The following is a 14707-nucleotide window of genomic DNA, read 5'->3' on the forward strand; positions in this document are numbered from 1 at the left end:
ATCAATTATGGCCAGCAACAACAACACCATCAAGGCTATCACTATACTCTTTAACTTTTTTTTAATTCGAAAAAAAAGTTTTTAAATCTTGGCACTATTTAGAGAAAATGATATGACAGCAAACAAGTTTGATTAAAAAGATGTACCAGATATCAACACTTTGTCCTTGAACAAGTCATTTATTTTGTCTTAATAAAAAAAATAACATTTCATTACAGTGCCATGTTCGATCCAACCCTCTATAGTTTGAGTTTTCCAAGGGGCATAACACAACTAGAGGTTTTAGTTAGAGTTATGTGCTCTTTGGTGCATACAATGGATCAAACAGCCTTCAATTGTCAATGCTAAAGAATAGCTTGAGGGTCCTTCCTACAAATTTTGATGCATAATTCCGAGCAAAAAGCAATTATTTACAACAGTACAATAGTTTGAAGTTGAAATCTCTCAATCTTTATTGCTGGATAAATTGTGATTTTTAGAACCCCTGTATGTCAATATAATTTTGTCAGTACTAGGTTTAATATCAATACGCTGAAAACTTCTTTAGTTCAGACCAAATGTTAGTTTTTGCATGTCAACCTAAGTGCTGTTGTAGTTGCTGTTGTTTTCTTCAAAAAAACAGGCTTTAAATAAAACTAACATCTGTTTTGACTGTAAAGGTTGATTCTCTGCAACTATATGTTCAAAAATAGCCTTATTATTATTCGGAATTTTATTTTTTCAGCTATGAACACAATTAAACAGCCACTGACTCAATAATACTTAAACAGAAGTAACATGAACAGAAACAATGGCCAAAACAGTTGATTTATAACTTCTAGAGATGATGAAAATGTTGCGTTTGCTTCAGTGAAACAATTGTGATGCTTATGGTAATCAATATTTTCTAAAATGAATGAAATATTTTATGCCAATGAAATCAATTTAACATGAAATGAATGAAAGCTGAAAATTGTACATATACGACGTAAATGATTTTTCAGACAAGTGTTATATTGATATATTTGTTATTACCATATTTGCATGGGTGAAGGTCTGACAATAATAGGATGTTTCAATACTGAATTGCGATGTTTACAAGACAATATATAGGAGAAATATTTCAAACTACTGAAATCAGAATTCAGTTTCAAAAACTGTGGAAAAAAATAATTTGGTCATTTGAAAAAATGCATCTGCACTGGATTGGAATAAGTTTGATTAGAAAGCTGCCAATAAAGGGACTGTATTATGAACGCAAATATTGTACAATCAGTTTTCAATTTACCTCCTTATAATTATAATATCAAATTCAATTAAAGCTTGATTAGTCTGTTTAGGCAAAACTTTTCTTGTTTGTTTTTGCCAATCAAACTCTGTTCTAATTATAAAAATCACTACATTTTTTGTTGATACCATGGCTCCACAATGTTATCATCCTTTTACTCAAAACATAGTCTACTGCATGAAAAGGTGGCAATGAAAGTTATGTACAATTACACAAGCACTTGTCTGAACTAACACAATGAAGTACAAAATGCAACCAGATGAAAAACATGTAACATACATCTACACAAACAAAAACATAAGTTCATTATACAAAGACATTATTGTGTGTCACTCTACTACATTATGTTACAATGTGATGCAGGTATACATGAACATTTACACAATGTCTTTCAACAATTTGCAAGTATCAAAGTTCATTGTACTGGATAGTTTTTGTTGTCAAAAGAACACTTCACTTTGACCAATAGTTATTAGGTACAAACTCCTTTTTTGCTGCTAGTGTTAGAAGAAAGTTCAGTCATCAATAACAATTATGAGGGATTAACAGATCTTTGTTATTTCCAAAGAAGTGCTCATAAAACCAATAGGAAAGCATCTTACTTCTTGTCAGTCTTAAGGGAAACTTGCAGGGGGCCAGTCTTATAATAGAAGCCATTCAAATACTCGATGGCATATTTTGCCTCTTCCAAGGTTGACATGGTAACAAAGCCATAACCTTTGCACTTATTCTGCTGATGGTCCCAGATAACATTGACCTTCTTAATTGTGCCATATGGGGAGAAAAGATTCCAAATATCATTTTCTGTTGCATCAGTGCCTATGTTGTATGCAAACAAGATGAAACCATCATCAGTGGATGCATCCCCAGCCCCAAATTGTCCGAATTGTCCAGCAGCAGGTCCACCTATTTGACCCCCCATCCTGGCTCCACCCCTAGCTGGATTACCCATTCTGGCCCCCATTCCCCTCTTAGGAGTCATTGACCCAGCCCCACCAGCATAGCCCCCCTGGTAACCCCCAGAGTAAGCCCCATAACCATTGTTGGACATTGTTGGGCCCGCCGCCATAGGGTTGTACCTCATCCTACCCCCACTGCCCCCTGGGCCCCTCATTGGACCCCCCGGGCGTGGAGCTGCAAACTGACCATATCCACCCCCATATCCGCCCATTTGCTGCGGGGGCCGAACTTTTTTGGCATTATCATCTGCAAACTTTATGGACATGGCCTGTGTTCCATTTGGTGGAACCTGCCCGTTCAGATCATTCATAGCTTGTTCTGCGCAAGGCTTTGTTTCAAAAAGTACAAAGCCGACACCCTTAGACATGCCTGTATTGTGATCCATAAGGATTCTTGTTTGGATAACATTCCCATAAGGAGAAAAGAGATCCTGCAGTGTGTGCTCATCATAGTTATGAGGAACATTCCTAATGTACAAGTTAGAACCCTTGGTATTTTCCCCAGGAGGTCTAGCAAGGGCCACCTTAATTCTCTTGTTCTCGATCTCACAGCCATTCAGAGACTCTATGGCATTCATGGCTTCCTGCGGAGTGGAGTATTCCACAAAGCCGAATCCGTAGCTGTATCCAGATGACTTGTCTCGAATGATGCGACAGTTAACGACGGTGCCTATGGTCGAGAAGAGGGTGAACATCTCATCATCCGAGTACGTCTGTGGAAGGTAGTTGATGATCAGGTTCGTCTTGTTTGGATTGTCGTGCTCGGCCATCTTTGCTGTTACGTGTGGGTAGCTAATTTGGGGTGAAAGAATAGTTATGCAAAAATGTAAAAAAATAAATGTCAAACATACCCAAATGTTACCCATTAAAAATTTTAATAGATTAACAAAATGTTTTATAAATACCTTCCTTCAAGGTGACAAGGTTTTAATTTTATTCTTTATAAAACGTTTATTTATAGAAAGCACTTTTGTTGGAATATTTTAAAATATTACAACAGAACATAAATAACAATAAAAATAAGCCCTCTTTCATAGACACTAACCAATAGTTGTTTCATAAGAGCGAAGCACTCCAATAATATAAGAACATTAAGGGGACACTTAGTCATAAGCACTTTCAATTGATACATACTGGTACAATATAAATCATGAATATTATAATACCATATAAATTAGGTGTACAATAAATAATTTCACTGTAATAAATACAGAATAATTTAACATTCATAAAACAATGACAAACACATAGAATATATCAGAATATATCATAAATATGTACATATATAAAAGTATATATTGATTTTATGTAAAAATCAAACATTCATACATGTAGTACATATAAATATTCAAAATCAGGAACTCTTGATACATAAACTACAGTATGTACTTATTATGATGATTGAATTAAATAAACAATTTATTAACAATTAAACGGGACTCAGCAGTAACTTCTACTTGTGATGTATCTAGTGTGGTATTAAAGGGACTGTAAACCAGATTGGCACCAAAAAGTTTTTTTCTGTAATGAATCTCGGGACAATTCTTGAATAGAATGTGTTAAAAGCTTTGATACCATAATTGTAAAAAAAGTACCAAAATGTAAAAAAAAAAATTGTGTCGGAGACTGGATTCAAACCTGCGTCGCCAAAATTGCTGTTGAGCGCTGTATCCACTGAGCTATGAAGGATTACTCTAAGGCAGTGGTATGTTTAAGCTATATACCTTACTTGGTAATATCACGTGATAGCATCGACTAGCCAATCACGCATACGGAATGAATTCTACTAGGTAGACATACCCAGTAAACTTTTTTAATGGAAAAATACGAAATAACTGCTAAACTTAAATAAATATGTGGTACTTCAGTTAGCAAGTTTCAATGCATTGTACACATAAATACCAAGTTTATGTCAGTTTTCAACAATTTTCTTTTTTTCTTGCAAATTGGTCATCTGGTGCACAGTTGCTTTAAAATATTAAAGGTAAACAACAAATAATTATCATCACATAATGCTTGTTTTTTTGTTTTTTTTTAAGAATCCAATAGTTCAGAAATGTGCGTATGAAACACAAAATTATGTATGAGCACTGTCCAGCAAAAATTGGTCTTGTTGACAGTTTACAAATAGGGTAACTGCAATGATGTCAACAAATGGTCATCAAGTAAGAGCTTTAATATTTTCACCACTATTTTAATGAATTATTTAAATTTTCTGTCTAAAGTGATCTATCTATTTATAGAATTAAACTTTTACAATTGCTTATCAGTACTCATTTAGTGCGTAGAGTAATGTCTACTCCAATGGGATCGCCTGATGGATTTCTGATTTAATCATTTTAAGAGTTTCTAATGAAAATGAATGCCAAAGTTTTACTTCGTCATTAATTGGTTTTATTCAGCTGTCGCATATTTGCACTGGCTAGTAATGAGACATTTGCGCCAACACTAGGAAATCAATCACTTATTCTTGCTTAACTTAACAATTAAATCAGCAGTCCAACTTATGTTTGGATTTAATGATTTTTATTTAAAACAAAAATAAACAGATACTGATTCAAATCCTATCCTATAAAACGCTGCCATTACAATTGAGGGTTCAGCAATATAAGTATCTATCATGTGTTTCCGGTACGGATCGAAAAATCCGACCCGAGGGCACGTGCGTAAGCCGGTAACGAGGCTTGCCACGCAGCGTGCCCGAGGGTCGGATTTTTCGATCCAGACCAGAAAAACATGATTGATAATTTTTCTTGCATACTTAAAATTATGAATTTGTGGAGAAAATGACGTAGAAAAGGCATTTTTGTACATTTCACCAAAAAGTGCGTGCGACCTTGTGTACTGACGTCATAAAGCACAGTAATTTTCAATCACTATCGACGTCAAATAGTTCCTTTAAAAATCGCGATTTTACGATTATTTATTTTCAAGTTTAATTAAATGTATTGTATACTTATATTTTTGAATCTGCTTTATTGAAATTGCATAATATACTTTTCATAAAGCATACAATAAAAGAAATAAGAAGTGCCGCGTTGTTGCGCGTGACTCATCTTACATGGGGTATGTAAGATGAGTTTTTTCAGCACCGGTCACACGACCGGAAACACACGTCCGGTATGCAAGAAAAGGTTGTCACACACTGATAACTTCTACTTTAGCCAATCAGAGGCCTTCTTACGCCTATTTGTATACAGTGATTGTCCCCATGGGGTTAAATTTAGCTGATATTATGCTAGGATTCCAAAAATGTTCCAGGATTGTATGTCAGTGAAAGTTTAAGAGTAGAAAGGAATTTAATGGTCTGAATGTTATTAATTTGAACTTAAATATTTGACTTTACAACAATTGTGAAACAAGTCATAACAACGTAATATTAATCACAATTGATGTAACGGGCAAATGTGGTTGTGTGTTGTGTGGGAAACTTTGAGTACCTGAAGGAACCCATCTGGCCTCATGACCACAAATCAAACTCACTTGCAACAAGGCCGGAAATTGAACCTACAATACCTTGGTGAGAAGAAAGTGCACTAACAAGACCAGAGATAATTTACTTTATTTATTTTTTTAAATGTTTTAAAACTAACCATACTCTTAAAGCTGCACTCTCACAGATTTACCATTTTAACAACTTTATATTTCTGTTAGAAAATTAATGTTTTATGGCCAAAACCGTTACTAGCGGTTTAAGAAAAATGCTTAAAAGATCAGTTTTTGAACTTGAATATAAATATCTGCAATCTAATTTTTGTCAGCATTCTGATTTAACTGGTTTCCATAGATTTTCGCAAAAATTGGCTCGTTCCAAGACTAAAAATAAAAAAGTTGTCAAAATGTTCAATCTGCCAGAGTGCAACTTAACCAACTGACCCATTGTTTAGAGGTCATGTTTTGTCCACAAGACCCAAATTTTTTTGGATGCGGCTCATAAGTTTCTGTAGTTTTTTTTAGCAAGCAATTTAATTTTCTATTTATATACTGGTATGTAACCTAACTCCTGGAGTGTCCCTTTAACTGATAGGTATACATATATATACTAATATATATATATATACTAATGATGATACATAACAAATACTATATATGTAAGCTAACATAAACTGATATTATTATAAATATATTAAACTGCATTATTGCATTTTATGTAAATAAAGAAATATTTTATACATTGTTCAACACGACTTTTTATAAATGATGTTGACTTTGATATGACTGTAACATACAAACTGAAAGTGTATACATCATTGCATGGAGTTATCGAAATTAGTCCAAATTCTTACAATATTGCTTAGCATCATTTTCAACTAGTTCTGCTAAGGGTGTTAAGTGCAGAATTTGAGCAATAAAGAAAAGTATTATACCCGAGCAGGGCTTGTGTTTAAATCAACCACTGACAGTATTTTTCTGTTTACAAAGGTTCTTGTGTTTGTTTTCAAAAAAAACATTCAGTAACGGAAGATTAATTGAAAAAGCAACTGATTTAAAGTAATTCATTGCAGCAGACTTCGGCATTTAAATGATTTAAACTGCTATTTCTGGGGTGTTTCTGAACATGATCAACCTTATGAATTATAAGTAGGTGTAAATTACTTGTACCAAAAATAATTCCTGTGAAAAATGTGTTGAAATGAACAAAATATAAAGCAATAGTAGCTAGAAATCACTCAGATTCTAAAAATAATAAGCGCCAAGGAGTGACAGCCAATGCCAATGATGAAAAAGCATAATTCTAGTTATTATTGCCAAAGTTTACGTATGGGCATTGGGCATTGCGCATACATATGTATCCATACATGCTTATTGTCTCTGGCATCACATGTACCAAGTTTCATGCTAGTATTTTGAACCTCTTTTTAGATGAAGACACCCAACAATGACAAGAACACTCAAATGAATGAAATAGGGTGTGATTGTTTTTAATAAGGAAGTGTAATTAAAAACTTACAACATATAATTTAACATTGAATAATTTCTGATCATCTTATTCACTGATCATCTTATTCATTTGATTTTAAGAAATTGCAATGTTCCTCCAATCTTGATTGTTGCTAAAACTGCGAAACTTGCATTTTGTTTCAAATTATGTTCAAGTTCCTGTTTTTTTTAGATGTATTCTTCTTCACTTTTCAGTCTGTTCATACCAAGGCAAGAGACACATTGGTAATAAACATCACCTTCTCTATTTTTTATTCAAAGGGATTGTAACTGACAGGTTCCCAGAAAATATTCCCAAAATAATACCACACGAAATAAAAATGTTCCATAACTTAAAGCCCATAATTATCAGTAATATTCAATAGATCTTTAACAAGTCATGCAGCTACAGGGAACTAAAAATAATGGGAAATATCATAAAAAATTACCTGATTTTCTTGGTTACAAAAAGCAGAGAAAGTTGGAAAAAACTGTCCTGGATTCTCTATGAAAAAAAATAAAATGAAAACATGTAAAAAATATTTGTTATAATTTGTGGCAATAAAAAATACAGGTCAAAATAATACCGATATTTATTAGATAGAAATAAGATTTTATAATTATGGTCTTTTTCACATTAATATCAATATTAGTCTTAAAACATTATTTTGTTATTAAAATTATTTTGTAATTATGAACAAAAGGTCATGCAGTAAACAGTGTTTTGCTTATAACTGTGGTTGTTCATTCAATGCATTAGGGTCAAATTAAACTAAGTTTGCCTGTTCACCAAAACTGAATTTTTCAAGTTTTAAGCAAAATATATTGCTAAACAAATACATATATATATTTAAAGTTTATTTTATTAAAACCTAAACAAAATTACCAACTCCTGAAAATTAAATGAAAAAGTCATTACTTAGTGAAATCTTGTCAGCATTCAACTTGTAAATATTCATTAAACAAGAGTGCTATGAAGCAAACGCCAAGCTGGCATGTTGCATTTCAGCGGCAGAAAAGGGGCTTTACTAAACAGTCATTATGCATATTGTGTCTTGCAACATGTTTCATTTGATTATCTTGATCATTTTTATAGTAATGCCCATGGTTTTACTGTTGGCACTTGGCACTTAAACTGCACCACTATACAGACAACATCAAGACTGACACAATATCTCAACTTTTCTTTGAAAAAAGGGAAAACTTAAAATTGCTAGTCTTTTTTTTTGGAATGAGACCTGCAATCTTAATTTTTATACCGGTAATTACCATGAACAGTAACTTAGGAAAAACAGACACACCTAATACCTCAATAAAGGCCATGGTGAAAAAATGTGAAAAAAATTACCTTTTCCTACCAAGGAATGGTCTTTATATGAAAAAACTGGGAGGTCCAAAAAACTTCTCTGGTCAAAAAATCGTCTTACTAAAAAATGGAAAAAAATACATATCAGTTATGAATAGTGATGCATGAAAAACTAATTGTACTAAATGCACATTTGAACATACATGTGCTTTGAATCAGACCTACAATGCAGAAAAAATGAGAAAAATTATAGCTCCTGGTCTGGAAATTTCTTCAAAGCATGGAAATGTACTGAAAAAAATGACAAAAAAATGAAAAATCATTTGCAATATAAATAAAAATATTTTTCAAAATATCATCAAACAAATAAAAAGAACTTCAATAATTAGTGAATGTAGGATACATGTACGAGTCCTCCTCACTAAAAAGTCAAAATCCAATCTAAAAGCAGATGCATAACTGGCTCAGCAGTCGCATGAACTGGCTGAACTGATGCACAAACTGGCTCATTGGATGCATTGACAGGCTCAACTGATGCATAAACTGGCTCAGTTAATGCAAAATTAGCCATATTTTTGGTAAAGGGCATAACAAATTGAAATCAATTAGCCAGAGTTATAGAACTTCCAAAGTCCAATGTGTACTGTCATAGTCAACATATTTATAGTCAACATATTTATGTACATATCTTCAAGTAAAATCTGAAGTAGTATTTGAATTATGGCCACCAAAATTGATTAGTTTCAAGACAAGAACTGTTGCAGAGACCAAGGTACCTTGAAGTTCATTAAGACTTAGTCTTTCTTATTCTTATATTATTATAAGTTCTTTTTAAGTAATCTGACGTATCCTTTAATGACACATTCTTTCATTTCATACTATAATCATCTGTACAGATCATTGTTTTCAGTTCAATATAATTATGTTGAATTATTGTGTAAATAGCAGATTCCATTCTTATACCCTGTAACAGTAGTTTATTGTACCATTATTCTTATCACATTATTTTATATGTATGTGTGTATGTATATACAATACATATATTTCCAAATTACAAAGTTAACATTGTATCCTTCTAAAACAGTTATTATAAAAACTTGCATCCTTATCCAATTTCTTTATCAAATGCCGGGTAAAGAAAATAATTGAAAAGTTTAAACTATTTCTCAAATCTTTATTTGATCAAAATGTACATACATGTACACAAACAAAATTTAACATTATCCTTATTATCAAATACAACTAAGAATCTCATTCACATGCTCTAAAAAGTGAACATTTGTGATAGGAGTTAAGATAGGCGGTAGGACATTTCTCTTCAAGAGTGCAGCTCATTATTACGAAAAAATTGCCATAAATAAATCAAGAAGACATTGAATTAAGTTAATAATTAATTCTCTTGAAGTAAATGAAATAACACATTTAAAAAGACATGTAGTCATAATTCATGGTTTGCAATCAGATACCAACTGCTATGTTATAATAATTTCATCAATCACTTAACTATTCCTTAAAGCAGGAAAGTCAATGTTTGTAAATTCATATTAAATATTGTGAAAATCTTTCTTTTCTTTAGTTTGTTTTTTAAGAATTTTTGTATCGAAGTTGCAATTGTCTTCCCCGATACATCATTCCGTCAATGGTATAAATGGCATTTTCTGCTGCTCCTTTATTCTCAAATGTCAGAAACGCATATCCCTTACACAGCTGTGTACTTGGGTCACGTACAATGTCAATCTTCACCAACCCCCCAAACTGTGCAAATATGTTGTGGATCTCATGCTCGCTGACATATTCGCCAATGTTATAAAGAAATAATGCAACACTGCCCTTCCCAGCTGTGCCATAGCTAGGGATAGATGGTGGCCGTGGTGCAGAGCTATATGGGTGACCACTCTGTGGAGTGGGCCTGTGCATGCCACCATGGGGTTGGGGGCGAGCACCGTAGGGGGCTGGCCTACTCCCTCCTGTCTGATTGTATGGCGTCACTCTCGGACCAGTATCATCTATCTTTACAGCCATATTCCTGGTTCCACCTTCTGGTTTAAAATCATTTAGAGCCTCCACTGCTCGCTGAGCATCAGTCCACTTTTCATAAAAAACAAACGCACAAGCGCGTGACCTATTAGTCACACTATCTCTTAGCAATCGAACTTTGACAACTTTACCAAACTTGGAGCATAGTTCTTGTATCTTATCTTCATCATACTTAACAGGAAGTTTTTTCAGCATAACTTTAGTTGCGTTTTTTACTGTGTCATCTACTGGTTCAGGATAGGCAACACGTAGTTTCTTATCACCAAGCTGTAAGCCATTCATATCCTCAATTGCTTTTGCAGCGTCCATTGCCTTACTATAATCAACGAAACCATAACCCATGCTTCTACCATCCGTTCTATTGGTGCAAATGTTGGCGTGGGTAACTGTGCCAAAGTGAGAAAACATGGTTTTCAGCTCGTCAGCATCTATAGTTTTAGAAAGGTTGTTGACGATGATTTTCGTCCCGCCAATGGGCTGCCTGGCACCCCCAGTTGCCATGGTGAAAACTTACCAGATATAGCTGCTTACTGTAAATAAAAATACTGCTTTGAAAACAATATGAATTCAATATTGAAATGAGTTATCAAAAAAAGATAAGACTGCTTAAATAATGTATTCACCTTTTGCAGGCATTTGTTTCAGGTTATGGGCGATAGGGATTTTGTTTTTCACATTTCTGGTCAGACTTGCGTTCATATTTGGTTCATAGACTGCCAATTCCTTAAAACTTTGAATCACCAATGGTAAAAAAACATAGGCTAACCTGAAACAATCCTTTTTCTTTTAGACCTTACACTGTAACAGTTATATTTTTAGATTTAAAACTTCATAATAATGTTAAAAATTAATATATTTTAATATCATTCAATATCACACTAAAACAAATCTTTCAGAAAAGAGATTAATAATACTCAATTTTAAAGCAGCCCATCCACAATCAGTAAACTTGACAATAATTTTGACAATAGTCTTTTGCCACCAAAATTTAATGAGCAATCTTTTTACTTAATACTTTGATCCATTAAAAAAGATTTGTACTTCAACAACCATTTTAAAGTAGTGGGATACACATAATAGTGACACTGATTCTGTCAATGTATTGATCAAATCGTCAGTACTGCCAACACACAGACTCAATATCCTATATTGACAATATTTTTGCCAATTTTAGAACTTGTTGATCAGCCAATGAACAGTGACTGACATTAGTCTGGTGAACAAGTCCAAATTCATACAAAAGTCCATGGCATATTTTTTTTTAAACAAGTTTTATAAAAAAAAAAAAACGGAATTCAAGCACAGAAAGCATTTTACCAGTGCAGGTCTTCCCATCTTGAGCTATATTCGACTGATACTGAGTTTTAACAATTACCAATATGTATTTTTTTGCTAAGTGAGTTATATTTCTTATCAATATATTGAAAACTCCTTAAGTTTCATTTTTGCGGAAAGTATGAAATAAGTTCAGAGTTCAGAACTCCTAAAAAAGACACCCTGAGTAATTGTTGGAGGTGTTTTAACAAGAGTGTCTTGGAGCAAATGCTAAATCTGTTGTTGTTTTTTAATTTCAAACAAGAGGCATAACAAAAATCATTATTAAAGCCAGAGTTATGTCCCTTACTAAAAGTATGCCTTGTGTTTTTGGCAACATGTGTACCAAGTTTCATTTGAACTTCATGAATGGTTTTTGAGCTGTAATATACAGCCAAGGTTCAAGTTTTTGCATGACACCAACAAAATGTACATAAATGGTGTGTGAAAATGGATAGTAAGATATTAGTGTTAACCTTAAATCATAGCAATTACTGAAATAGTAAAATATTACTTCCGGATATCAATCTACCATGAAAGAGTGAGAAAAATACTATTATAATGACACATTTAAATTCTTGCAATAACAACCAGCTCAGAATAAAAAATAATACATACATGAACATTACAACTAATACATTGGTCATGATTACAAAAACAGAATTGAATAACAGCCACAAAATAAAATATATAGATTGTGTTATATTGTAGCAAATTCAATAACTATTTAGATACAATTTTTAAATAAACAAACTATATATATAAGTTTATATACATACATACATTAATTAAACAAAAAATACATTTTAAGATATAGCCTTAATAAAAAAATCACAATTCCACTGTTTAAGTTTTTTATAAAATATAATGGCTTGCAACAATGCCCACAGCCAGAAACATACAATCTTTTACCTAATTAGTCAATGCCTTAATATGAATAAATAAAAAATAAGCGTATCATATATAAATATATACACAAAGCTTCAATGTAGTATCATCTTATCAGCAGTGGACAGTCATCTTGATGAGGGTGATGATGCATAAAATAAACAGAAAATATCAATACAAATAATCTTGTTCAATACATTATACAATTTCAGTAATTTACAAATGGACCAAATTAAAAGAAAAAAAACAAACAAAACATTTGTGTCTAGAAGTGAATAAAGGGATACTTAAGTACAATCGTGCCAGGTTAACCGACGAAATGTGCCTTTCATACAAACTGTATGCAGACGAATGAAAATAATCAGCGGCAAAATACAATACCCCACCCACCATGTCAGAACGATCAATACTTGGCTCACGTTTTCGGGTTTCTTTAAAAGTTTAGACACCTGACAGAAATTTATCATTATGTTATTTTGTATCTCATTTACATTAGCTGGTAATTTGCAATGCTACATTCCCGCTTACCATCCAAATTTAGTGATTTTTCGGCGTTTTAGTTCTCGCACGATGGCCGCATTATTCGATGACGTCACGATATTTAAAGCGACTACAGAATATCGTCATCGTCTCTACAAAAATAATAATGATCGTTGTCATCATCATCATCATCATCATCATCATCATCATAAATCACCATCATCATCATACACCACCACCACCACCACCACCATCACTAAATTATCATCATCATCATCATCATCCATCAGCACAGTTTTCTGAAAGCAACTTACAATCGCAGAAGTGATGACTACCACTGCATGCCGCCTTGACACAAGCTCGACTTGGTTGAAAAGTATACGATGGTAAATAAATACTTCTTCTTTACTGCATAATCAACCTTAAATCTTCACTATAGCCAAATTAGTGTTAATATAATGTCCAAAGGCACACAACTCAAACCTGGGAGTAGGATTATTGGTCCCAGCTCATGAAAGGAAACATTACTTAATCCATTGATATACGTTTTCCACATCAGTCTTTGATGGACGCCATATGAACCAATACTGTAGATATTACTCTCCATTTTTATGCATGTATGAGATGTAATTTTAGGCTTACATGTATATAGCAAAACCGACAATGTTCAGGTGCGCAATGACCTTGATTTGAAGCTAGGGACACAGGCGTGGCGCAAGATATTATTTGTAAGGCTTATTCAGTAAAACTGACAAACTTTCGAGATAAGCAGATCTTGATCTTGAAGCTAGGGTCTTCAGCGCAACACCGCATGAGTAAGATTCCGATGAGAGTGGTCTTGGTGTCTGCCTCTCACCAAATAGGTTATGGTTTGATCCCTTCCAGGAGTACTTTCTCATGGCCTCTATAAAAGGACACAGTACTGGCTTCTTTCCAGGAAGTAGACTGACAGTTCCAAGGCGGTACCTATCAATCCTTGATAAACAGTTTTTATATAGTATATATGCACTGCGCTCTTTGTGGAGTTTTGTGCTGTTGTTCCATGTTTCTTGTTTGTGATTTTTGGTTTGTGTGTTCTATGTCTTTGGCATTAACCCCTTGCCATTAAACAGGGTTTATGTTTAAACTTTTGGCTACTGAGCTTGTTTCTGTAGTTTTTTCTATAAATATTGGAAATTATTTTTATCAGCTTAAGCTGTCTTCACAATCAAGCTTTAATAAATAAGTATATAATGCTGAAATCAGCGACAGACATCTGATACATGTTTCATAAGCCCAACAAATGGCATATACAATTTCACATATAGAACTTGGGTGACAGTGTGAGCTCAAATTTTATTGAAATCTTCTGAAATTATTTCAAAGGACATAACCAGTCAAATACACTATGCATACATTTTTTACAGTATATTATAACTTACAGTGGTGTGTTTAAAGGTGGCATTCGCTTCTTTTACAGTGGCATTCTAGTAGCATTTTCTGTCCTTACACTTGCATGCATGTAAACCACTAGTTAAACTATTGATAGAGTAATAA

General features: G+C 33.3%; 2 protein-coding genes across 3 annotated transcripts; both read right to left on the bottom strand.

Moving 5' to 3' along the window:
- Positions 1-697: 697 nt before the first annotated feature.
- Positions 698-13303, bottom strand: LOC128223762 (ELAV-like protein 1). 2 transcript variants are annotated; one of them, XM_052933132.1, is made up of 5 exons: positions 13220-13279; positions 11004-11019; positions 8495-8572; positions 7596-7651; positions 698-3018 (listed from the first exon to the last, which is right to left on the bottom strand). In XM_052933132.1, the coding sequence occupies exon 5, from the start codon at positions 2994-2996 to the stop codon at positions 1866-1868; it is 1131 nt and encodes a 376-aa protein (XP_052789092.1). In that variant the 5' UTR covers positions 2997-3018; positions 7596-7651; positions 8495-8572; positions 11004-11019; positions 13220-13279; the 3' UTR covers positions 698-1865. The 2 variants fall into 2 exon arrangements, with proteins under 2 accessions (XP_052789092.1, XP_052789091.1); XM_052933131.1 differs by lacking the exon at positions 11004-11019 and having other exon boundaries at positions 13220-13303.
- Positions 10037-10990, bottom strand: LOC128223550 (ELAV-like protein 1). Its single transcript, XM_052932827.1, has one exon. The coding sequence runs from the start codon at positions 10988-10990 to the stop codon at positions 10037-10039; it is 954 nt and encodes a 317-aa protein (XP_052788787.1).
- Positions 13304-14707: the final 1404 nt, after the last annotated feature.

The sequence above is a fragment of the Mya arenaria genome, chromosome 17 (genome assembly GCF_026914265.1).
Source record: "Mya arenaria isolate MELC-2E11 chromosome 17, ASM2691426v1".
NCBI classification, from domain to species: Eukaryota; Metazoa; Mollusca; class Bivalvia; order Myida; family Myidae; genus Mya; species Mya arenaria.